Source organism: Anguilla rostrata, chromosome 10 (genome assembly GCF_018555375.3).
Source record: "Anguilla rostrata isolate EN2019 chromosome 10, ASM1855537v3, whole genome shotgun sequence".
Taxonomy (NCBI): domain Eukaryota; kingdom Metazoa; phylum Chordata; class Actinopteri; order Anguilliformes; family Anguillidae; genus Anguilla; species Anguilla rostrata.
The window spans coordinates 29,659,350-29,684,975 of NC_057942.1; the positions used below are offsets into that span (position 1 = coordinate 29,659,350).

At 43.4% G+C, this 25,626-nt stretch overlaps 1 protein-coding gene across 3 annotated transcripts in view; it reads left to right on the plus strand.

The window, feature by feature from the left end:
- Positions 1 to 25,626, plus strand: part of msh3 (mutS homolog 3 (E. coli)) — a 60,957-nt gene that overhangs the window by 28,073 nt on the left and 7,258 nt on the right. For all 3 annotated transcript variants that reach the window (XM_064296462.1, XM_064296463.1, XM_064296464.1), the window contains exons 18-21: positions 317 to 424; positions 3,493 to 3,607; positions 5,954 to 6,111; positions 23,090 to 23,276. In XM_064296462.1, coding sequence (XP_064152532.1) covers positions 317 to 424; positions 3,493 to 3,607; positions 5,954 to 6,111; positions 23,090 to 23,276 — 568 coding nt within the window. The remainder of the gene's footprint in view (positions 1 to 316; positions 425 to 3,492; positions 3,608 to 5,953; positions 6,112 to 23,089; positions 23,277 to 25,626) is intronic.

The window sequence follows — 25,626 nt, forward strand, 5'->3', positions numbered from 1 at the left end:
TCAGTGTTAAACTGGGTGGATCAGAATGTTGCAGAAAAATCTGGTAATTGTTTAAATCTGGTTTAGGGGGAAATGTTTATGTACTGTAGCATATTTGGTATCCTCCAAAAAACTGCACAGCCCTGCTTGGCTGCTTCTCACCGAGCCAGTTGAATTTTCCTAAATCCTTGTGAGCCCGTGAAATTATGAATTCCTTTACATATCCAACAGTCTAACTTAACTACACTTTATGATCTCACTGTGAAGGGGATTAAAGGTGTTTCTTGTCCCCAATCGTCCAATCAAACCATCATCCTGATTAATCTTTTCCTCTTAGGCAGTTTGGAGAACACTATCACATTATGAGGAAAGCGGTTTGTCACCTAGCAACACTTGACTGCTTCTTCTCATTGGCTGATGTCGCCAAACAAGGCAATTACTGCAGGTACGGTTATCATTTTGCTCCGTTGTTCTTATTTATGCCTATTATGTCTAATGACCTTTATCCTTGTTTCTTTATTTGTTTTCAGCAGGTTACTTGCTTTGCCATTTGATTTCTCCATGCGTAGATGCTGAAAGGACTTTTCTGTTTATCAAAGTGGGATTATGGTAAAGTAGCCCAAGGCTGAAGTGGTAGCTATGATGATTCCTCTTATTTAAGTGCTTGGAGTATAATCTGTGAAACGGTCTGTTTCCTTTGAAGAATGAACGTCCTTGTGAACAAGCAGCCCTTGACTGTTTTGCTACCACTTTTGAGGAAAGATGGGCATGATTCTGTCTCTTCCTCATGTGATCTCATGTAGTCAGATTATGCACTGGCGTGAGCCTAAACTTAACCTGTCGCTCGCCAAAAACCTGCAGCTTCCAATTCCATAAACATGAATTCCAATTCCATAAACGATTTGGCTGTCTGCATTCAGTAACACAAAACTGAAAAAAAGATCTTTGCTTCTAACAAGAGTTCAAGATGTTTTTAATGTAATTCTGAACCGCGAAGGGAGGCTGTGACATCAAGAATGTCACATTATTTACTCCGACCGCGGCCGTCGGACCCTTTTCACCTCGCCAAACGCCCTCAGACCTCGTCCGTTACGGAGAGCTTCCGAACGGTCGGACGCGTTAATCTGTCGGGTCGCCACGTCTCCTCAAAAGGAAATCGAAGCTTAACCGCTCAAAGAGTCACCGGAAACGTAAGAGACTCCTTCAACAGGCTTCGCTGACCGAAGAATGAGGGAGATGAGGGAAATTTAATTGGTCATTGTGGATTTCGCCTCTCGCTCTCTCTGCCTTCCTCGCTCGCTCGAAGCGCCGGGCTCTCTGGGAAACCGCCGAACCTGTGATCAATCCTCCTCCTCCTCCTCCTCCTCTGGAAGGAAAAGGAAGAAGGGAGGAGAGGAGAGGGATGAAAGGAGCGGGGGAGCGGGCGCTGGTAGCCCCCAGAGGGCCCAGGCTTCGCTCCGCTCTGCTCGCGCTGGCCTGGATGCCTGCGACGCTCGCTCGACAGGAGGATCCAGCCTCTTGCGTAATCCCCTGCTCTGAACATTCTGTGTGGAGGAGTCGATTTGACTTGAAGTCTTGAGGTTTACGCCAACAACCACCTACCCCCCCCTCCCCTCCTCCCCCCGTTGGACCGAGGACAAATCCGATCCTCTCATTCTATCTCGGTGCCCGCCATCTCCCCCCACTTTCTCTCTCTCTCTCTCTCTATCTTCTCTCTCTCTCTCTCCCTCTCCCTGTCTCTCTCAAGGCTTCAGGAATTAAAGAATTCCTTATAAGCACAATGAGAAATATCTAGTGTTTCAAAAGATTAAATATGAGATAGCCCCTCTCCTTTCCAGATGAGTACATTTCAGTTACATTGAATGAAATTAATTAAAAATAAATAAAAACAATAGTTAAACTGTGGGTACCTTGCAGGAACAGGATGATTCTGTCCTCTCTCAGATAACTTAACTGAAACTTCAGATAATGTCTGTGATGTGTGAGTGAATGCAGTTTTCGGTGTGTGAGCCTTGTGTTTGAGGGGCAGTGTTTGTGGAACTGTGATTGGGTGTCTGTGTTCGAGGCACGGTGATTGGGTGCATGTGTTTGAGAGACTGTGATTGGGTGCCTGTGTTTGAGAGACTGTGATTGGGTGCCTGTGTTTTGAGGGACTGTTATTGGGTGCCTGTGTTTGAGGGACTGTGATTGGGTGCCTGTGTTTTGAGGGACTGTGATTGGGTGTCTGTGTTTGAGGGACTATGAATGGGTACCTATGTTTGAGGGACTGTGATTGGGTACCTGTGTTTTTGGGACTGTGATTGGGTACTTGTGTTTGGGGGACTGTGATTGGCTACCTGTGGTTGAGAGACTATGGTTGAGCACCTGTGTTTGAGGACTGTGATTGGGTGCCTATGTTTGAGGGACTGTGATTGGGTGCCTGTGTTTGAGGGACTGTGATTGGGTATCTGTGTTTGAGGGACTGTGATTGGGTACCAGTGTTTTTGGGACTGTGATAGGGTGCCTGTGTTTGAGGGACTGTGATTGGGTGTCTGTGTTTGAGGGACTATGATTGGGTACCTATGTTTGAGGGACTATGATTGGGTACCTGTGTTTGAGTACCTGTGCTAGGCTGCAGTGATTGGCGCCAGCACATCATACTCTCTAGAGAAAGCAATTCTTTTTTGTTTATCAACAGCCTCATTTGTTTCAATAACCACCCACAAGATATCACTCTTTTAGTTTTAAAAAATTGCTAATTATGAAAATACATGCAAATCGGTGCACTTGCTTGGCTGCATTATCTGAACCTGTAGGTACTGCAGGCCCAGTGCTCAGATTTGCATTGATTATTATCCCACCAGTGGCTGCACTTGACTCTTCTATTTCTGTGTGCTCTTTAAACCGAAAGTGTGTGTGCCGCTTGAGTCATAGCCCGGCATGTAGCTGTTAAGGCAGTGTGGACTCCTGCCCTCTTTGTCTTCAGGCAGTTAGCGAGAAAATGTGCAGCTGTGGCCCTTGTTTCTGTCTCACTGGTAATGTGCTCTGAATAATCTGACCCCTATTCCGGATTTTGTGTTCTGATCTGATCCACTTTGTCTGTCTAGGCACAATCTTTTCTTTTTTTTTTGGCAGGTGACTTGTATGCGCCGTCGTAGGTTCAGAAACAGTCTGAAACGCGTGCCAAAAATGAACTAGAACGTTTGCGTACTGTATGTACCAGCTTTGAATGCAGAAGGTCCAATCTGCTTGTCAACACGCGAGTCACGTTCAGAAAATCGGAACTGAATTTGAATTGGATGATACTAACAGTGCGTTTTTCACTGCACTGTTCTCATGGGTATTTGGCTCTCAAGACTTTATTTGGAAAAAAGTTTTGTTTCCTTTCTAATTCTAACAAGGTTTACATCAGATAATTGCGACAGTCTAAATTTGCCTTGGTGTTTGAAGAAGTATGAGTATCCAATATGCATGTGGTAAAATACCATTGTTTAAGAATTAGTCAAAAGACATGCTCTTGTCTGTGATTTGCAGACCGGAGGTGCTGGAGGGGGAGAGCCGGATAATTATTCGGGAAGGGAGACACCCAGTCATCGATGTGCTGATCGGAGAACAGGAGCAGTATGTTCCCAATGACACGGAGCTTCAGGTGAGACATTTACATGACTGTACCTGTTGGCCCCGCCTACATACACCTGGAGGCTCCGCCTGTTTTTGCCTGTAGGCTGCGTTAGCACGCATCTGGAATCTCTGTCTGCATTCAACTGCGAGTCCAAGCTTCTTTCTCTTAAAAGCATTGTGTTTTTAAAGTGCTCTCATTCATTTAAATGGCTTTGGACTAAACCGGCTGCTCTCGGCTAATTAGAATTTTAAATTGCATAACCGGACCCTTTTAAATGACCCGGTTTGTCTGCGTGCCGACTTGCTTTACTGCCTTTTATTGAGGAGGAGACGAGAGGCGGGCTGTGGGAGGAGGTTGCGATGCCAGATACTCCGGCAGTTTCTGTAGTCGGTTCATTTATTTTTTTATTCTCCCTCCTGAGAGCGCGGGCGAAACATCCGCCAACCCTCCGTGCCGCCTACCCACTCTACCTCTTCTTTTTCTTCTTCTTCATCTTCTTCTTCTTCTTCGTCTTCTTCGTCGTCTTCTCCTTCTCCCTCTTCTCTTTCTTATTCTTCTCCTACTTCACAGCTTTGTAATGGCACACATTTGACATGCAGGCATTTTTTATAAGCCAGCACAGCAGGACTGTGTGCTTTTCTCTCTGTCTGCTAACAGATGTGAAGCCGGTGCTGTGTTGGGCCTGACTTGAGTCACAGGCAGTCTGTGCTGCGCACAACGTAGGCCAGATTAGCTCAGGAGATAACCCGCTTTGGCTTTGTCAGGGGAAACTTCTTAATTAATTTCACACTAATGAACGGCCCCTGCCAACCGTCTCCCTGTGATTCAATGGCTGCTTGCGGCTGAAATATTGTCACCCCGCCGGAGTTTGTTCTGCATCTTTATGTGTGATCGCCAGTTTAGACAGCCACCTCTTCTGAGCCTGGTGAGTGTTAAGTCATCATCGATTTTGGATGATTAAATTAGAAACTAAATTATTTTTCCCATTTTACACATTGACAGATACGATGCTTTAAGCATCCATCATGTCAACACTGTTGTTAGGTCTGTTTGGCTTGTCTGAATCAGTGTGCCTTATTGGACACTGCCATTGAACTCTTTGAAGGTGCTCGTTGAAGGTACTTAACCTGAATTGCTTCAGTAAATGTTCAGCTGTGTAAATGGATTGTTTGTAGATAATGTAAGTTTTATAAGTCACTAGGGACAAGAGCTTCTGCTTCATGCCTAAACTGTAATTATAAATGTAGAATAACCAAGGTACATGACATGTGGTTTTTGGTGCAAATGCACACACACACCAGTGCTCATTGATTTAATATCCTCTGCAGCCAAACAAAAAAAAGTGTCTGGGCCTGAATTGCGTTACGTAACTTTGTGTTTTTTCCCTCTATTGTTCCCTTTCTCATGGAACGGAATGAAATCTGCGCTCCTCTTTCCTACTCGCCCTCACCCTTGTCATGCGTGGATTATTTCTTCTTCTCCTTTTTTTTAAAGTTGCTATTATCGTCAGACAGCACGTGCAGATCGCGTCACGTCGAAGTCCTTTGCTAGAACACATTTCAAAATCTGTTTCATGTCTTTTGTTTTTATGACTCAGACAGAAATGAGGCCTCATCATTAAATGTATGCATCTGCTATTCATTGCTTCCAGAGTGTATAATAAGCGAGAATGTGCAGTATCTCATTCGCGCTGCTTCATTACTGCCCATTTGCGACGCATTAGCAGAGGCAGCTTCCTAAACCCAGATGCTGAGCTGTAATTTAAACGTACCGAAGGCTCGTTTGCAATGGCTGCTTTCAAAAGTGTGTTTTTTTTTTTATTTTTTTTTTTTTAAATCCAAATGTATTGAATGCTCTGTAAATATGAACGGATGTGCTCCTTTAAAAGTGCACTGCGCTTTTGGGAATAGCAGTGCGAAAAGCCAATTTAATCGGCACGGTTTTTTGTCCAGCATTGTACGCTAGGCTCCTGCGTGGCTCGTTTAAGTAGCAAAATCTGCAAATAGCAGAGGTTAATTTCTTCAATCGTTTGACCAAGATCAAGGTAACTATTTCTGAGTCTGTCTGTGATACCTGTTGCTGTACTTTACTCTAGTGGTGCACAATATGGAAATTTTGTGGCCAAAATCAAAAACCTGTATTTCCTTTGTGATGTTCTTTGTAATGAACCTTGAGCAGAATGCTCAAATTTCTAGTTCATGTTACGCTAAATGGGCATTGAAATGTCCATTTAACATTTCTAGGTGCAAGAACTCTTATTTTCATAGTACATTATGGGAATTTTTTTCCAGTTCATGGATTGAATTTTCTGAATTGACTGAAATTAGGCTGAATCGACCCCCAAACCCAGTCTCCTTTCTTACACCCTCACAGGGAGATGGTCGAAGGACCATGATCATCACCGGGCCAAACATGGGCGGCAAGAGCTCCTACATCCGACAGGTGGCGCTGGTGTGCATAATGGCGCAGATGGGGTCCTTTGTCCCGGCGAGAGAGGCCACTCTGGGGATCGTGGATGGCATCTACACCAGGTACCGTGTTACTGAGCACACTGGTCATGTGACAGTTCCGCGCTACGTGCGTCCACACCAGCCATATCTACTCCAGTTACCATATTACCCCGCGCCCTCATCACATGACAGCCCTGTGCTAAATGCTTCTACAACAGACACCTGAACTAGGCAGAGGGTCAGAACAGAAGAGAACAAGCTGTCCTCAGAACTACCTGATCGATCTTGAAAAACTATCTATAAGCAATCACCCGTAATAAAGTATATTTTTGTCTGAAGTAGAACGACAGGATGTGACGTACATAAAAGTTCATGTCATTGTGGGTATTGTAGTATGCAATCACTCCCACAGGATTCAGTTTGGCATGCCATGGACCAAGTTGTTCCTCCTACTTTGTTACTCCTTTTTGTTGCAAATAATCCCTTGCTCAGATCTGCTCCCTCCTTACATTCTTCAAACCATCAGCTAACTTTTGAGGGAGGTAAACTAAAAATGTTGACAGACTTTTATTCACCTCCCTCTTTTTTGCAAAGGTATTCCCTCAGCTCAATCTTGAAGCAGTTTAGCTGCTTCTGCTCAGCGCTGTGCTGACAAGCAGTTGCATTCTGGGTCAGCAGAGCTTGTTCTGTGCTCAAGGAGCTGAATTGGCGTAAGGGTACAGGGCGCAGCGACCCAACGCCACACTCGTTCACTCCGCGGTAAAAACAAGTCCCGATTCGCTCCACTTCTCTCTGTATGCATGCCTTGCGGATGCGCAAAGAATTCTGGGTAAAGAGCGGTTGAGGGGGCGCGGGGAGAAGAACTCGTGGCTCTTGTCAGGCAGTCTCTCCCCTGTAGTTGTTCCGTGGACGGTATAGCTCGGTATAGCATTTCTAGACAACGGTGCGATCAAAAAGGCGGCTGCGGTTGCCCATGACAACGCTCTTGAAGCAACGGTGGTGGAGGAGGAAGAAAAAAGCCAATAAATCCCTTGCTACCTTTCTTGCAGCTGAATGTCGTTTCCAGTCGGCCATTTTGGTGGATCCAATGGAGATTCCTTCCTCTGTTCCTCAGCTAGCATTTTCTCAAACTAAAATAAAATGCCAGAAAAAGGAAACGTACGATTCCCATTTTTCTTTTGGAGATTCTTGTTAAGCTGCTTCAAAAGCAAACATGAAAAAAGTATTCATAAATGTGGAAATTGCAGTAGACACCTAGAGAATCGACCAATTGCAACTGCCATGAGGTGTTTGTGTGTGACTGTCTCCAATCCTTGATATCATAACCCAGTCCAAAACCTCGCGCTCAAATCTGCCATGAGACAATGTGGCTGTATATATGCTCATTTTATTTGCATATGTTTTTACATATTGTGCGTGTCACGTGTGTATATGTGTATATATACACATACTGTTAAGGCAGAAGTTTTGGAACAGTTCTGTCAGACTGGTTGTTTTTCCTCTGTACTAATCAGATTTGTCTTGACTTAATGAATGCTCCTGTTGTAATATAATTTATAAAAACACTGACAAAATAAATTCAGACGTTCTGCCTCATTTTGCCTCACAGCTATGGTTTGATTTGAAATACAAATTTGATTAGTACAGAGAAAACACAACCAATTTGACACAAAACATTTGCATTTAACTACGCGCGTGTATGTACGTACTCTGCATCTTGTGTGAAATAAATCATTCCGATGAATTAGGGTATTTAGTTTTCCCTCTGTCTCAGTTTGCATATGTTTATTGATACGTTTTTGGAGTTGATTGTCAGGTACTCCCACTTCCTGTCAGCACTCCCACTTCCTGTCAGTCTTCCCTACTGGGAAAAGTGCTCACTTTTTTGTGTTTGGGGGATGGGGGGTATATCTTTCAGGCCTGTCAGCCAACCCCCCCCCCCACAGTGTGTGGTTGTGAGCTGGCACATTAATGACCGTGCTTGATCAATGTTAATCGCTCCCCTGCATGCCTGGGAAACTCCCGGCCCACACAGATGCTTTCACGCCCGCCGCGCACCTTTCCCGGCCTGGGAGTCGAGGCTTCGCTAACACGGGCGTGCTCGTGCTTCCCCCTCACCTCGTTTCTCCTGGATGGATAGCGCTCTGTTTCCCAATGCCCGTTACCTGGAGTGGCTCGCCCTCTTGGCCAGGTCTTTCTTGTGAAAGAGATCTTATATCTCAGTGGGATGGTTAAACAAAGGTAAAAAAAAAACAAACAAAAAAACAGAATAGACTGGGGAAGGAGATGCATTGAAAACTGCGTTCTGAGTTTGTGAATATGTGGCCTCCAAAAAAAGAATGAAAGCAATAAATACTAAAGTGCAAACTTTGTAGATTTGGAAGGCTTGCCCCCGGGATCTCTGCTAGCAGCTATATTTTTACTGTTCTGCTTTTCTTGGGAATTGTTTTTACTGTCATGATTGTTTGTGTGTTATATTTGTTTGTGTATTATATTTTCTTTGAAGAACTTTGTGCTGGAAATGAAAGGTGCTATATAAATTCTTCTTCTTCTTCCACTTCTTCTTATTACTGTAAGGGTTCTGAAGCTCTTGTAGAATGCTGGGGATGCATGTTCACACTGCTGCTCACTGAATGTATGTGCAGTGTAATAACCGATCCACTGCTTCTGGACTTCATCAGGCCACATAAGTCCTGCTGCTCCTGTCTGTGGGTCTGCTGCTCGTTTGTCTTCTCTTGCTGCTGTGGGCTTGTAAGCTGGACTGTGCTGCTTCTCATGGACCCTCCCACCCGCCCAACTTCCCGCTTCACGATTTAACTGGGCTCACACGCGCAGAGAGAAAAACCACAGCAGCTAACTCAACTGATTGTCTGGCCCGACCCCTCAAGTCACAATTTACAGACTTAGGGACTGAGCGCACGGATATATTTAGGGTAGACAGACATGCTAATCTCCCATAATCCCTTTTGTGTGGACTTTGCGAACGTAAGAAAGGGCCCCATAAAGAGATTTCCACAGACACTGGTTCTTTTGTTCTTCTTCTGGAGTCGCACTTGATGGTTTTTCTCAGTATATTCTCAAAATTTAACTGGCATAGTTCATTTTATCAGGTTGTGGGAGGGCAGCTCTAGGTCTGGGATTGTTAAGAGGTGGTGGTGTGGGGTAGACTGCCTTGTGCCTGGCTTGTTGTTTAGTTCACACACTGAACCTTGAACTTGAAGTTGTGTTTGCATTGAGATTAAGTTTGTTGTGCTAGTCAAACCATCAGTGCTCAAGTCAGTAGACCATTCACCCTATTGGAGAATGCCAAAGAGCTTTGACCCACAACCACATGACTGCCTACCACATGCAGCATTCTCTCTGATATTGTTGATTGTCTTACAGTATCGTAATCGTGAATGTCCCTACTTGTAAAATTGCTTTATTTTACACAGTTCTGCTTTTTATAGTGCTTCAGTTTTACTGCTGATTGCGTGTGAATGTAATGTATAGGTGACATAACAACATGCTTACACCCTACATTTTGCTAATTGCAAACAGATGCATTTTAGTGCTTTGCTCCACATTTTCTAAAGCGCTTTTTGTGTCTTCTGCGTAGAATTCGCCGCAGTCAGCACAATGTTGTGACTTGTGATGTTGTGGATTTGTCATGTGGGGCTTTTGTTAGCCAAGCTTAGTTAGCGTGTGGTTACCTCTTCAGCCAGGGTCACTCAAAGCTTTTTCATATGTTCTGAAAGACCTCACTGGAGTAAAGACAATCCAGCCAGGACGATAAAGTGATCTAGGGCCCCAGCAATCGATTATTTTGCTATTGAATATTCCCATTAATTAATTTTTCAAATACTCATATTATTTTTAGAAGTGTACAATCTTTTGAGAGGACACTGAAAATGTATCGACACAATGAAAGATCTCAATAGCACTCCGACACCTGTTCCAGTCCCCCAAACAATTTTATAGATTGGCTTTCATGATGAAGCAAATTCTGACTCTCACCCACCCGCGGAACATTCAAACAAATAATTATGTTCAGAGAAGGGAACCCATTTGTCTGCAACAGTCAATCATGTCCCCGAAACCCTTTAAATTATTACAGCGATTAATTGCCCTGTCAAAATTCAGTTGATGTTGTTTTTGTTATTTTAATTGGTTTAAATCAATTTGTTTGATTGATTGTTGCAGCCCTAAAAATCACCCCATTTTTTGCAGTGCTCGAAGGAAAACGGAACCTGCGACTCTGGCCGTCGCATTGGGTGTTGTCGTGTCCGCCTGGGGGGGGCGGAGAGAGGAGGGGAGGGGGGGCTTTCACTTACTCACTGTATCCCACCTTCCCGCCCCATTAAGTCGCTAATGACTCATTCGCTGTTTTGTGTCAGAAGTGAATTGCCTCCCATAGCCCTGACTTAATTAAGGAGTGAAGATAAGGTCATAACGAGATGGCGCTTGAAGTCAAACTTGAACGATGTCTGCCTCCCACGGGGGCGGGGCCTGATCACTTCATCAATACCGTGGGATCGGAGAATCCTTTCGTTTTTGCCTGTTTAATAGAGTACCCTGTGGGCTGAAGCCAGCCAATGGATGTGCTCCCCTATTACAGCTGGTTCCGTCTTCAGATTTCTTCCCACTGTTTTTTTAAAACGAAGAGTTTTTTCTCTTTGTTGAGTATTTTGTCTTCCCACTGGGGAGTTTATTTACCTCCCTTGCTATTTTTTGGAGGAGGGGGGCAGGGGTCAGTCTTTTCAAATTTTACTTTAAAGTGTCTTCGTGATAGTGTCTCTGTAAAAAACTAACAAAAAAAAAAATCATATGTAAATAAATATCTGATTGATGGTGTCAGATATCTAGTGTCAATTTATGGCCTTCGAGAGAGAAACAGTTAATTGGATACAATATTATATTGTTTCTAAGAATGCTGCCTGTTCTTCCCCTCCACAAACATCGAAGGCAGGTCCTTGGGGCAATGAAATGTCATGCTGGATCTAGACATGCGCTCTATGGTCCCACCTCCTGCAGAGTATGTCTCGGAAGAGACACCAGTAAACAATGCTATTTATGGAGCAAGAAGCCCAGCATGGCTACAGAATGTACAAATATCATGTTCCTTTTGATTTTAAGTTTGAATGCAATCTAATTGAAATCAGTGATTGAAAATATTCATGTCTATATAGATTGTTGTTGAGGCCTGACGGATGAAATCTACATTTTTAGAAGCAGTTCCAGTTTCAACCAATGCAGTGCGTTTTGGTTTTGTTATGTGGAAAATGTTTTGCCTGAAGGTGGGGAATACAACTGGCTGGATTTAGCCATCATTTGTCTACAAATATGTCCTCTGTCGTTAGAAGCAGAAGCAAACTGTTTTTTAGATGTATTCAATAGCTGAGCTGGACTCCTCACATAATTCAAAATTGTCAGCTTTAAGATAAGACAGCCTTTGTCTGATCCTCTCTCACACCTCCACCCTCCCACACCTCACCCCAATCAGCACAGCCTTGCCATGCTCCCCTCCCCTCCTGTGGTGGACATTCAGGGGTGATATCTGCTGTTGCCATCTGGGGAATCTGAACCCAGTATCTGGGCCTGGTGTGTCTTGGTGTTTGTTGTGCACAGGATCAGATGTTTTTGTCTGACAGCTCATCTGCCAGGAACTGCCGCCGTGGGCTATGCATGGCAAATTGTGGTCACTCACTCACTCACAGATGACCTTTTAGTCACGTTTTGTGGGACGCATGCGCAGGTGGTGCCAGCTAAAATGTGTCTGCAGAAGTGAGTTGCGCCGTGGGTCTGGACGGTTCCATGCTTGTTACATTTCACCCCTGGCTTTTTGGATTAAAAAATAAAATAAATTACTTGCATCTTCGATTGTTGGGTCTATTTATGAGAAACAAGCTGTGGTTTGGTATCTTCTTTTGTTCATTTCTTTTGTGACTGTAACCTGCCTATGCCTGTATCTTTCATTGTTTTTAACAGTTAATTGTGCCTCATCTTTAATCTTAGACAAGATTATTTGTCACATTTTAATACATTTCTTAATTTTAATCTGCTTCTGAGTTGTACATTTTGATGAAGGTTGATCCAACTTGTTGCTCTGCCAATCAAAAATTTGGTGCATTGACAGTTGATATCTAAATGGTAAATGGACTGCATTTATATAGCGCTTTTATCCAAAGCGCTTTACAATTGATGCCTCTCATTCGCCAGAGCAGTTAGGGATTAGGGGTTAGGTGTCTTGCTCAAGGACACTTCGACACGCCCAGGGCAGGGTTTGAACCGGCAACCCTCCGACTGCCAGACAATTGGTCTTACCTCCTGAGCTATGTCGCCCCATATCTGTCATAATAATTTCCAAATTAGATCAAATAAATATATTTTACTTGTTGGATCAGTGATGTGTTACAGCTGTCGATGCACTTCAGAGTGCCAAACATTAAACAAGGGTGCTAGCCATTAAAACGGCTGGATTCTGAAAATAAATGTGTTTTACTTAATCCTCACTTCCCCGACAATGGGAAATACAAACTGAGCTGCAGGCGAAGCTGCCAAACACGTTAAAAAATGGCATGCTTTCACAAGACTGAACCCCATTCTCACTTCTTAGTGCTTACACAGGAAGCTGTGCGGGAACGGAGATGAGACAAGGCGTATGCACTGTGGAATAGTTCACCTGTTCACGTTCTGATTCACTTCACTCTCATCTGGGTATTCATTGCAGATGTCGGTTTTTTATATTCTGAACAAGGTTACAGAGTCACTTTTTTTTTAAAGAGTAGTCTTCTGGTTGTTATGGAAACAGGAAATAAGCTGGAATTCAGAAATCTTGACCAAAGGGCCACTTGGCTGCAATTTGAAGTATTTGAATGTGTCTCGTTTTTTCTCTCTTTTTTTTTTTTACACCTCATTCTGCGGTTTATCTTGATTTTTTTTTCTGCCGCATGCAGTCTGTTTTTTCACCCTCAAAATTGACATGTGTCTGAGGACTCTGAGATGTGCGTCAGGCCGGAGAGGAGAGAAACGGGCCATATGAGTGGAGCAGAAGCCGTTGATGACGGCCAGTCTGAGCTCCTCAAGCTGTATCGCGCTGCTAGGCTATTTCTGGCTCAGTTGGAGTGTGTTCAATGGTGGTCAATGAATTGTTGTGGCGGTTAGTGGCTTTGCTTGCTGTATCCATGCTGGTTATAAATGCTGTTAAATCTTGTTCAGTATCGGGGGATTACATGTGTTGTTCGGACTTGTTCTCTTTTGGGTGGTGTGTTAGACTTGATTCATTATGTGGGGTTATTTTGTTAGTACCGGTGTGCTACGGTGGGGTGTTAAGACCCATTCACTGGGGGGGGGGGAGGTTAGGGTTATTTATGAGGTTCATTATGTTCTTACTTTATTATAGATCTCCAGTGAGCAGAAACCTCTGTGAAGCAACTCACAGATCACTTCAAACTGAGCGACACGGCTTAAAGATTTCCGGTGTATGGCTATTTTAGATCAATGAAATATATTATTAGCTCAATTTCAATAAAACAACCACAGCCACTGCACATGGGTTTTTGTTTGGGGTGTCTGAAGCAAACGTGTTCAGCTGTCCAACTCAATATTCCGATGGTTTGCAAAGGGCTAGCACTTCCGGGTACTTGACAGTTCAAGTACTTTTGGGGAAAAACAAAACAGGACTGCACTGAGGCACAGTAAATCAACAAAAAATCCCTGTACTGATTTTTTTTTTTAAAACAACAAAATAGAGGTTTTGTAATATATATAACTAACTAAAATATCTACCAGTTGTTACATCGCTACCCAGCATTGAACGGACGAGATACAAAGTAAACTTTGATTGGTCCCATGGGATGCTCCTCTCTCATCTCCCTAGTGAGTGAAACAAGTTTCCTTGCCTCTATTAGTATGGTACTGAGAGCCCAAAGTGGTTATTTCTTGAACTATACATTTATTTGCCATTTTGAGGAGTGTAAAAGAGATCACATTTATGTGCTAGTTTTCATTATTGCGTCTGTGGTTTTTCATTATGGTTAGCGTTAAGCTAATTGGTAGTTGAACAGCATTCAAGACATCTGTGTTTCTGTGTTATTTGATTCCTGAGATGAGGAATAGCTAATGTTGTGTTTCATTTGAAATTGTACGCCAGTGATTGGCTGTTAGCTATCTGTCTAGTTTTCATAGTTTAGCTTGCTGGTGCGTTGTCTGGTTATTTTTTGTTGCTACAATTATCGTATAGTAATGTCTCACTATGACTGTTACAAGTTTTCCATTAAAACTAACTTGGTTCACTCTGGGATAGACCAGGTAACATTATGTTTGTGACAGTAGCATTGTGCAGGTGCAGTGCAAACCTGTCCTCTGCAGTTCACCAGTTAGGAACCATTTCACTGCTGAATTATGATTATGACACGTCTGGTACCTAACACTAACATCTCAATGTAGCTATCTATCTTAATGTGTTTATTAAACATTCACAATACATGGCCAAAAGTATGTGGACACCTGACATTCAACATCTCATACAAAAATTATGGGTATTAATATGGAGTTGGTCCACCCTTTGCTGCACTTTGCTCCCATTGTTCTGGGAAGGCTTTATACTGGATGTTGGAACTTTGCTTCAGGGATTTGCTTCCATTCAACCAGAAGAATGAGCACATAGACTGGGCACCACTTTAAATTTAAATTTCACTTGCTGACCCAGCTTTTAAAGGGCATCATTTTACTTTAATTTTTGTTGCCATTATTCATTTTTCATTGCATTCATCTTCCATGCATTAATTTCCATTCATGTTAATAATCTGATTTTGTTTATAATCTTTATTTTTATGTCTTTAATTGCAGTAGTTCTTTATATTCAAAATCAAATCATCTGTCTACTCACATTGCCCCCCCCCCCCCCCACACCAAGAGAGCGAGAACGAGCGAGCAAGCAAGCTTACTGTGTGTTCCAGGCCCTACCTAGAGGTGGACTGCAACTAGAAAAAAATATATAAATAAAAGAGAAGCACCGCTGTGGGGACTGTGGTTATTGTTTACTGCCCAGGCTTTGGGCCTGCTGAGCTTTTTGCAGACAAAGAGAGGACCACACCACGGCCTCCCCTTCAGTCGGTTCCAGCTGTTTTTGCCGTGCTTCCGTGTGATCTTGTTTCGGGCGTGGCTAGGAATAATGGCAGCTTTGTTGTGGGCTGCTGAATTAGCCAGCTGATCTTTTTTTCCCTCTTCAATGAAATACGACTCGTTACAACTCATAAATGGAAATTAAAATCCGTTCATGAAAGCCTCGATGGACTTTGAGTACGTTTCTGTAATTGCTTATGCAGAGTGAGGCAGTCGATGTGTGGATCCACCAGAAATCAGCGATGCGCTTTCAGATCCAAGGGAATGTTATTATTACGTCTTCAGTAGTTGGTGCTAACCTTAAAAACCTGTCACAGCCATTTCCATGCCCCATCAACTGCCTGGCTTGCTAAGTGACCACTGCAGTAACCGTTTTCTAGCACTGGAGGCACCAGTGATGAAACAGATGGCAAGAGATGGGCCACAGCCGATATGGACTGTTTCTTAGAAGGATACTGTTTTGTTTTTTTAAACTTGCACAAAGTGATGTGTGATCTTTGGAAGAGATTGCTCACTGAGAGAAAGGCGGAAGAAGTCTGTGTGTTGCCGTGGTTTTTGAGATGCCAACATCGAGGGAAATGAGGCTTTAAGAAAATGAATTAATAAATAAAGTGATCAATCAAGGAGCTGCAGACATGGAGTTTCCCACCGCTACTGAATCCTCTTACCCTCCATGTTGGCTCCAGATATCTGTAGTTGTGACAGTAATGGGCAGTTAGGAGGTTCAGATAATTTCAAAAAAGGAAATCTTCCTGTTCCGTTCGTTTCCGACAGTGAATACTTCACTTTCTGTCATTGCAAGGAGGTGAAACTTTGGGAAAAAATAAGTGTTAATAAAATTTGTTTAATTTCTTCAGTCTGTAGGTATGTTTGTCTGAGCCGAGGCAAAAAATATATCTAGTTATAAAATATTACCCAATCAAAGCAGAATCCCCCGAAGTTTTTTAAAGGGAGTCCAATTAATTGTTTACTCTGTTCTGTGTAGCTAGTCATCTGCCACAAGATAATCTTCCAGTGCTGTAAAAAATTGGCCAGAAGTCTTTTCCATTCCGAAGGTTGTAATGAAGACCCTTTGAAAAAGGTATTGGATTTTTATGTTTATGTGGCTATTGGAACAACCTGAGGCCTGTATTTCAAGGCTATGATGGTATTTCAAGGAAAGCAAGTCTTTGTTCTTTGAGTAAATAATCAGGATTTTTCCCTGTTCACATCATAGTCCTCTGGGAAATGTAAATAAATATTTTGAAATTGAATGCAGTCCTAAAAGCTTGATTTTATTACAGAACTTGAGCTAGCTGGAAAAGGCTGATTATCAAAGCTTGGTATGCCCTACTGAAAACGCTCCATGGGTTTTGGTTTCCCAGGAAACAACCCTTGGTGCCCAAGTGAAGTGCTGGAAAAGACTTGCTCAGTGTGGCTCTTCTGAGATCTTTGCTGGACCAGTGTAGCTGATTTGTCTAAACCCATTTATTTGTGGTGTAATCAAGCTTCTAAACGAGCAGGAGGGGATAAAAAAAACATAATGTTACATAAATTTGTGCAAAGAAAAGACGGAGAAGGAGAGGATTTTGATTGAAATGAAAGTAAAAATAAAAAAAGTGTAACTGAAATTTTTGTGCGCTGAATCTCTGGTGCTTAGTGAGAGATAATTCGTACAATCAGGACGGCTTTGTGCTGCTCGTCGCCTGGAATGAACCCTGTACAAGCACTTTCCGCTGCAAGCAGCCCTTCCCGTTGAGCTGGCCTTATTATTTTTTTTTTTAAGCCGGAGATTTATTTTTGATTGCACTGGGGGTCCGGTGATAGCACACGCTCATAGACTGCTATCTTTGCCAGGATGAGAATCCCTGACATTTTATCCGCCTTTGAGCCCAGATCGAGATGGATACAGAAGCTGACGGCAGGGGTTTTGAAGAAAAAAGGAAGAAACACATTTGAATGTGCAGAGTGAGTGAAGACTTCTAGAAAATGCAGATTAGGCCTACTACTGTTACAGGACAGGTGGTCTGGATCTGGATCCTGTTGTGGCATCAGAAGTCCTAGCTGTGTCATTCTTCTATTGTGACATCGCAGTCTCTTTAGGAGTCGCCATTTCCTATCTGATTGTGACATCACACAGGCTATCACAGAATTAATTGCACAGAAAAATGTAAGTCCAGTGACATGGAAAAGCATTTGCCCCCTTCCTGATTTCCTGTATTATCACATGATTACTTTTTCATGTAATAAATTAAATCATCATTTAAAACGCATGTTTTGTGTTTACTCAGGTTCCCTTTATTTAATTTCGCATTTTGTCTAAAGATCTGAGACCATTCTGTATGACAAATATGCAATAACAGAGGAAATCAGGAAAAAGTACTTTTTCACGCCACTGTATGTGACAAGCATATCAGATTGTCGCCTTTTGGCCATTGACTTGACGTGGACAGGGTGCTGATAGGCTGCTGATGAAACACTGACAACCTGCAGAATTGCTGCATGTACAGCCCTGGGTCCCTTTGGAGATTGTGGCTAACTGGCGCAAACGGGCATTTGAATAATCTAAGTTGGCAGCAGTATGTGGCGGCCCTGCAATAGGTGAGAGGTTATTGTGAGGTGGCGTGCGGGGCATTCAACCCCACGCTGGCCTCTCCCCGGTGCCCGTACGCCGTGAGGGGGCCTGTGGCATGAGCTGGCACGACGGCCCTTTGGCGGACAGCAGGGAGCGGAAACGGCAGGGCATCAGCCATTTTCTTTCTTTCATTCATCTTCATTCAACTGTCCATCTATGCCTGCTCACTGTTTTGTGTCTGTCCTTCCTTCATGCGTTCACACCTTCACTCATTCATCCGTTCAGTCATCCATCCACATTAACTCCTCTCATTTATGGTTTCACACCTGCACTATTAATTCATGTTTGCATCACCACCTTCCCTCATTCACACCTTTGCTCGTAATGAATGAATTCACCCATTCATCCCCACATGCATTAATTAACCCCTGTGCGGGGCGGTTAATAGATGCTTGGGGAAGCAGCTGGGGGCAGATAAGGCGATATTGGCGGTATTGGGAAGGGGGGACTAGGGAAGGGGGAACAGGAGGGGGTCTGCAGATTAGCGGATTGCACTTCAGCAGGTGTTCCAGCCTTCCGCGCGTGTGCTCTTCTGTGCGCCGAAGGAAGCCATTTTCTGAGATGTATTTTTGTTCGGCGGCAGACAAACATGCCATCAATTCAGATTCAAACATCTTTCTTATCACGTCGCTTGGCAACTTAAGTACCAGGTGCAGAAATGACCCCATGTGGCAATATTTATTTATTTACTTTCTTTTTTTACATGACATAGGAGAGGCTGTCGGAAATCTTTCAGTCTCCATTACTGCTGTACGTACTACTTTAATCAAGAACTGGGTTTCTCACACACACATCAGCTCTGCTGTTATATTCACGTACAGTGTTTGCAAATATGGACAAATACGTGATTATGATGCCTAGTTGCTCATCCATACTTCTTTGCCTTGTTACTTGTGAAAGACTACTTTAAAAGCAGCCTTTTTTTGGGGGGTTCCTGTTTTGTCTATCTCTCCCAAATTGGAATGCCCTATCTTAGCTGTGGGCTGGTTCCAGCGCTGTGACTTCTTACATCAATTCAGGACAGCCATCGTGGATTTAGAAAATGTATATATTTAGGGAGATTGTGATGTAGCTGAATACTAAATTCGTCCTTATCTGAAAGGCCATAGAGGTACAGTTACATCTGCATTCACCTGGCATCGCAGTAATTTCCTTCGGAGTGGTTACATGTAGGGGAGCGGTTAAGAATTAATTTTAAAATTAAATGCAGGCTCATGCAAGCTGCCCCCTCCCTCCCCCCTTATGGTGTAAATTGCAGGAGGCTGAAAACATCTGTTTTTTTGTTTGTTTTGTTTTTTGGTCGTTCCCTTCTGCTGAGCCGAACTCTGTTTTGCCGTGTACTACGTGACAGTCGGGTAGCTGTGCATTAAAATGCTCAGTGTTCAGTTAAATCTTACAGAGTACATATGGTCTGTATTGGACTCATGTACTTTGTTAGAGTTAAATTAACACAAGATATTTTACTGTATGTATGATATCGCTGGGGCGCCTCAATAACCAACCACTTGATTGGTTATACCCACTCTAGCTGAAAGTAGATTTGATGATTTTCGACTGGGGCGGTGTCCTTCCAAGCAATGGATTGGACTAATGGGTTCTTTTCTCTTGGGATTTTCTGAAACTGAACTGATCTGATTGGCAATAGAACGTTTTGCATTATCATTAAGTCTGTGCTCTTGATTGATTGGGTGGTACATGCTCTTGTCTAGAATCGAAAGTAGGCAATGCGATGAGCCAGCTTCCGACTGTTTTTTGTAAATCCTTAGCTAGAGTGATCTAGGCAAAGTAATAGACCAGACCAGATCAATGGATCACTGATCTGACTTGACCTTTTTGTTTTAACAGTTCAGCCTCGGGGGTGTGCTGCTGCTTCATTTTGGTGCTGACCAATGCCAATATTTCGAGGGAATAAAATTCTATATTTATTGTTATTCTTGACAAACAAATCGTTTCTTATTGATTAGTGTTACTCTATTGATTATTGATCTGTTGTACATGTAGCAGACTGAATGTACCGTTATCTGTGAATTGGTAGCTTGTTTTAAACTGTTTGGCACACCCTGAGGCCACATTCTGTGAAGTGCCTTTTATCAAAATAAAATAGAATTGATAAAAGAAACAGTTGAATTGAATTGTAGCAGTTGCCTTGGTTCTGGAAGGCCAGGTACATGTGTGCTTTGTGAATTAGTGCCACATTGAGATAAATATCACTGTAGCAATGCAAATCTCTTGCTTTTCTCCTTTGATTTTCATATCAGTCGCTGTGTGTGTGTGTGTGGCTGTGTGTGTGTGTACGAAAAGGGTTTTGTTTCTCTAACGTGATTGGAACGCGGTGGGCAACTTACGCTGTCGTCACAGGTGACGTGTGGAGCGAGGCTGGTTTTTTGACTTGAAAGAGTTGCTTAGCGACCCTTACAGCCAGCAACAGCAAGGCCACACAGAGACTTCTGCGCCCTGAGAGAGTGTGTGCAGGTGTGTGTGTTTGTGTGTGTGTGTGTGTGTGTGTAAGAGAGAGCGGTAAAGGGGGAGAGTGAGAGATTTTCGGTTGTCATCTACGCCATATTCTTTACAGAACCATTGAGTGTATGACCACAATTGTGATAATGTTTATGCCTTAATGTGCATTAAATTGGTTTGTGCCAGCTCATCGGATTAAGATAATTACTTAATGTGCCCCTGTTATATGTAGGCTATGCTCAGTCATCCACAAATCATGGCAAGACAGTAGTAGAAACAGGCCATAATGTATAGTCCATTAAGGATGCGATTACTGTGTTTGGAATTGGAAGCCGAAGTTGTATGTGTGCTGTACTGACAGCCTGTTTAGGCGTTGCGTACTTGCGCAGTCAACAGCGTCTTTTTCTGGGGCCTTGTATCATTTTCAGTCTCTGCTCCGTGACGGTGAGGCAACATTTGCTTCTGTTTTAAATAAATAGCCGCGGTGTTTGTTTAGGTCACCTCCCGACGGGCTGTCAGAACAGTTTAACATCGTTTCTGACGGGAGTACTGGTCTGGCTAAGTGTTTTTTTTTTTGTTTTTTTTCTTTGTCTGCTTTGTCAGAGGGGCTATCTGTGACACACATTGTTGATTTTTATACAGCAGCATAAAGAAAGGAACTGTGCTTTTCTATCCGTACGCCCGGCCGTCTGATATTAAAACATCGTTATTAAAATATAAATGAGGCCTCCTTATCGCCATGGCGGGAAGGTAAACATGGAGACGGGACGCGCTTCCTCCCCGTTCCCCCGTATTAATCAACAAGGAAGACTTTGAAGGTTCCTGTGCGGCCATCTTGTTTGATTGGATTTTTAAAATGTAAATTTGCAGGTTTGGCGTCGCTCCTGGGGTTGTGTCACGCACAGTCATGACCCGACAGGAAAAGCCACAGCAGGACGCAGTGCTTTTACGCTCGAGGCACAGCTAAAACGCACAGTTTTGCTACTTGCCTGATCAGGCGAAGAGTGTTTTTTGTTGTCGAACCTGTGTCAGAATTCATCGTGCCCAGCAGATGCTGATCGTTTAAGCTGGGGTGGGGTGGGGGGATAATGTTTCCGCTCTTTATTCGCTCTTATCCACTGCACAGTTGTTCCAGCTGTGCGCTCAAATCTCCTCTGCGAGGGATTAATTTTTTTCCTAGTAAACTGCACTCTTGATCTGCAACATTTAGCTTTATTCACGAACATTTTTCCTGGCTCGAAAATAATAATAAATATATCAGCTTTGCTGCGGCAGCAAAGTGCTTTTTTCACTGCCGCCTGAAACAATGGTTTTCATGCATTCAAAAGATTCAAATGGGACAGGGGTAATAACTTTTTTTATTTTTAAATGAACTGGTTCATTTTAACTCGCCTCCACATTTCAGTAGATGGTGTCAAAAACCAGGGAAAGATGGGAATTTTGTGTGTGTGTGTGTGTGTGTGTGTGTGTGTGTGCGTGTGTGTTTTGGGGGAAGAGTTTTCTTCAGATCAAGTTTTCAGGTGGTTTCCTATTAGTTGCCAGTCTAGTTTTGATGCACACACACACACACACACACACACACAAACCGTGAGCCACGGCTGCATCAGATTTGGCAGAACAGAGCTGGCACACAGTGCGGTGGTGCCATCCAAAGTAAAAGTCTGCATCCACCAACGTGTGCGATGATTTTTCCTCCCTTTCCCCTCTGGATGGTAACGGGCCTGGATCCTACGCTCCGGGGCCCAGCCGGTGTAGGAGTGCCGTGGGTGTTCTCTTTCTTTCGTGTTCAGTTCTTCTCGTTCCTGTGGAGAATTTGGTGGGGGAGCGATATGAAAGTGGCGAGGACGAGGATGGAGAACACCGCCACCCTCGCTCGATCGCTATTTCGGAGCGCGCGCCGCAAAGCCGAAGCTAGCTCTCTCTCTCCCACTCGCGGCGCGGTGTGTGGCGAAGGGCCCGTGCGTGCCAAACCGTGCCCAAAAATACCGTTCCCCTCTCCCGGAGGCGTCCTGCCCACTCTGTGCGAGGGGGTCCTGGTGGGTGTTCTGAAGGCGCTATATTGTGCGATCGGGGTGCTGGTTGTTGGCAGTGTGTATTGATCAGAAATTTTTGGGGAGAGGAGGGATCGGTGCAGGATCTGGTTGCCAGTTCTTCTGTTTCAATAAGAAAATTTTCTTACATGCAAAATAAGCTTAGCCTTTTTTTTTATAGATTCTCATAACATAAGGTCATTGAATATTACTAATTGTATATGGCAAAGCTACACAGAGCCTCAGTAGCTCTTTAGACTCATACTTTTTTTCTTAATAATAATCTAAATAAGTTTAAATATTTTGTACACAAAAATATTTTCCTTCATAAGTTACATTTTCCTTCATAACTTCACATCTGTGCTCATCTGATTCTTGAATATGGAAACTTGGATCCAGTTTGAATTTGTGCTGTAATATAAAACAGAACCTCATCTTTATCAGCCAATAAGGCCAGTCTAATATCAGTTATTAATGTTGGCTCCAGAACTCCCATATTGTCCTTCTCTAATATTTTATTTTGCCAGTCCCATTCCACAAAGATGTTTAGTATGTTTAATTTCTCTGCCTCTGGGGTAATTGTATAATTTTCTAGATTCTGTCTGTCCTCTGTGTCTCTTTTATTCTTCCACTTTAGCTGAATGCATTCTTTTATGCTCTACTGTATTATTTCAATACGTTTTTGTTTGTATATTTCTGCTTTTTTTCTAGTCTATTCTAGTTCTTCTGTACTGCATTCGATTATAATATGCACCAATGTCTGCTATGCTATATGCTATTCTATTGCAAGTTATTGTGTCAGTTTTCCTCACCTTCTTTTCTGCCCTGTTCTCTCTGATTGGCTCCTTGACAGGATGGGCGCCTCCGACAACCTATCGCGTGGCAGGAGCACATTCATGGAGGAGCTCTTGGAGGCGTCGGAGATAGTGTCACGGGCCACGTCGCGCTCTCTGGTCATCCTGGACGAGTTGGGGCGGGGCACCAGTACCCACGACGGCATCGCCATCGCCTACGCCACCCTGGAGTTCTTCATCAGAGACGTGAGTTCCCCACCCGACATCTTAGTTGCCAGAGGGACGTGGGTGTCGGTCACATTAATTAGTACACTTGTGCTAATAACAGATCGCTGAACTTCATTACTTTTTTCAGTTTCTCTCACTGCTGAGGAGTTTGGTACTGCAGTCATGTATCTCCACAAATATGCAGAATCTGCTTCAGGGTTTAATCAAAAGCGTAGCTGGATTTGGTGAAAGATTTGGTAGATGCTCAAGTTTTAACTGCAAATAAGGACACAGTAAAGGGACAATGCACTTGAAACAGACACACAAGACAGATTTTGAAATTACACTAAGATTTTTATTGTAGTCTGAAGATTTAACTCAGGTACTTTTGTGGGGTTGTTTCCAGGCTTTGTCCAAACATCTTAATAAAAGAATCTCCCACACGTCGTTTCTTGTAAGATTCACTTATTTAATTTGAGTCCGAAGGACTGGAGCACCCGGAAGGAGCCTTATGGACGAAGGATTGACGACTGAGAAACTTTTATTTGTTGAAGACTTTTTCAGCAAATAAAACATAAAATAAGAGAACTTGCAAGAAAAACCGTCTGCGGGAGATTCTGTGTCCATTTAGGGAGTTAAACAGCCCATTCTGATGGAACTTGATCCGAAGCTGAACATCAGTCAGAGTTTATTGGCGTTGGCCTGTAGCAGAGGTCCAAGGCTTTTCCGCGGCTGGTTGCACCTGGTTTTTTTCCTGGCTGGTCATGCGACAGCAAGAGGGTGTGGTGCTGCACCGCCCCGCTGCGCTCGAATGTGTGAAAGTCGTGATGCGTGCGATCACAGCTTGATTGACAGCTTCCGCCCAGAAGGGAGGACTGTCGTTTAGCAGTTGGTGGCGGGCAGTGAGTCACGCAATGTTCAGAGACGGTGACAGCGAAGGAACGCACTCCCGTGCACAGTCTGCCGCTTTGTGTGTGTGTGTGTGTGGGGGGGGTGTGTTTGTGTTAGAGAGAAAGGTGTGTATGTGTGTGTGTTTGTGTAAGAGAGAAAAGTGTGTGTGTGTAAGAGAGAAAGGTGTGTGTGTGCGTGTGTGTGTAAGAGAGAAAGGTGTGTGTGTTTGTGTGGGTGTGTGTGTGTAGCAGAAAGGTGTGTGTGTGTGTGGGGGTGTTTTGTGGAGTGTGTATGTGTTGTAAGAGAAAGGTGTTTTGTGTCCTGTGTGTAAGGAGAAAGGTGTGTGTGTGTGTGTTGTATGTAGCAAAGTGTGGGTGTGTGTGATGTTGGTGTAGGAATGTGTGTGTGTGTGGTGGTTTTTTGTACTGTGTGTCACATTGCTATTGTGTTTTGTCCTGTGTCCACGTGTTTGTGTATGTACACACTTGTGTGGGTGTGTGTGTGTGCGCCACATCACTGCGTAGGCTGTGGATTTTCCACATACCTCCCATGAACCTGCATTGCTTAATAGTGTCAGACACAGCAGCATTTGTTAACACTAAACCTCGAGAGCCTGGATTTCACCTGACTCCCAGTGAAACGGGAGACATAATTGGAGAAAGGAGGGGGATCTGTTGTGTAAACATGATAAACCTGCTCATTAGCCTTTATGTGTTTGGACGCTTGCTCTGTGAGAGATTCATTTTATTTTCCATCAATATTTATTGATTCAGGCCATAATTTAATCTGCATTGATTTTAGAGATGCAGGAATCCCCCCTCCCAAAAAAAAAACCAAAGAACACAACCTTTTTCCTCACTTGTTTATAGTCATGGAGCTTGAACCACCTTTAATTACTGAATTAGTGCCCTTCACTTTCAGTTGTTAACCTGTCCTGAACTAACAGTACTAAGTTCACCTTGTGCATCTGTGACCGGTGCTTTACTCGGTGTCCTGTTGAAGAGAGGGAGAAACACTGTATAATGAACAGAGTATGTGCGAACTGAGCTAGCAGTAATGCCTTTCATTTCACAATCGTTTCATTTTTGCTTTAATCGGCCAACCTGCGCCTTTGTAGGGGAACTGAAAGGAGGGTTGGTCTCTTTTCAAATTCAGACCGCCTACCAACACTGTAAACTTCAGCGCTCCTGCTGTTTGGCTTATAAAATCAAATCAAGCAAATTAATCAGATTAATTTTATTTGTATAGCGCTTTTTACAGAGAACTGTCTCAAAGACCCTATACAGAGTAACCCCTAATCTTTGAATGATTTATTATTTAATAAGTTATCATGTATTTATTACCCAGTCTTAGGATTTTCAGGGAATAGACTGAACTGCTGGTTACTGAGCAACCGCGAAGCAGGAAGATTGACAGGGAGCGTCGCTGTGAAAAAAACAGGGCGGGGACATCCCCTCTCACGAGGGCCGTAGCCCTGGCAGCGCACCGCGTAGTCCTG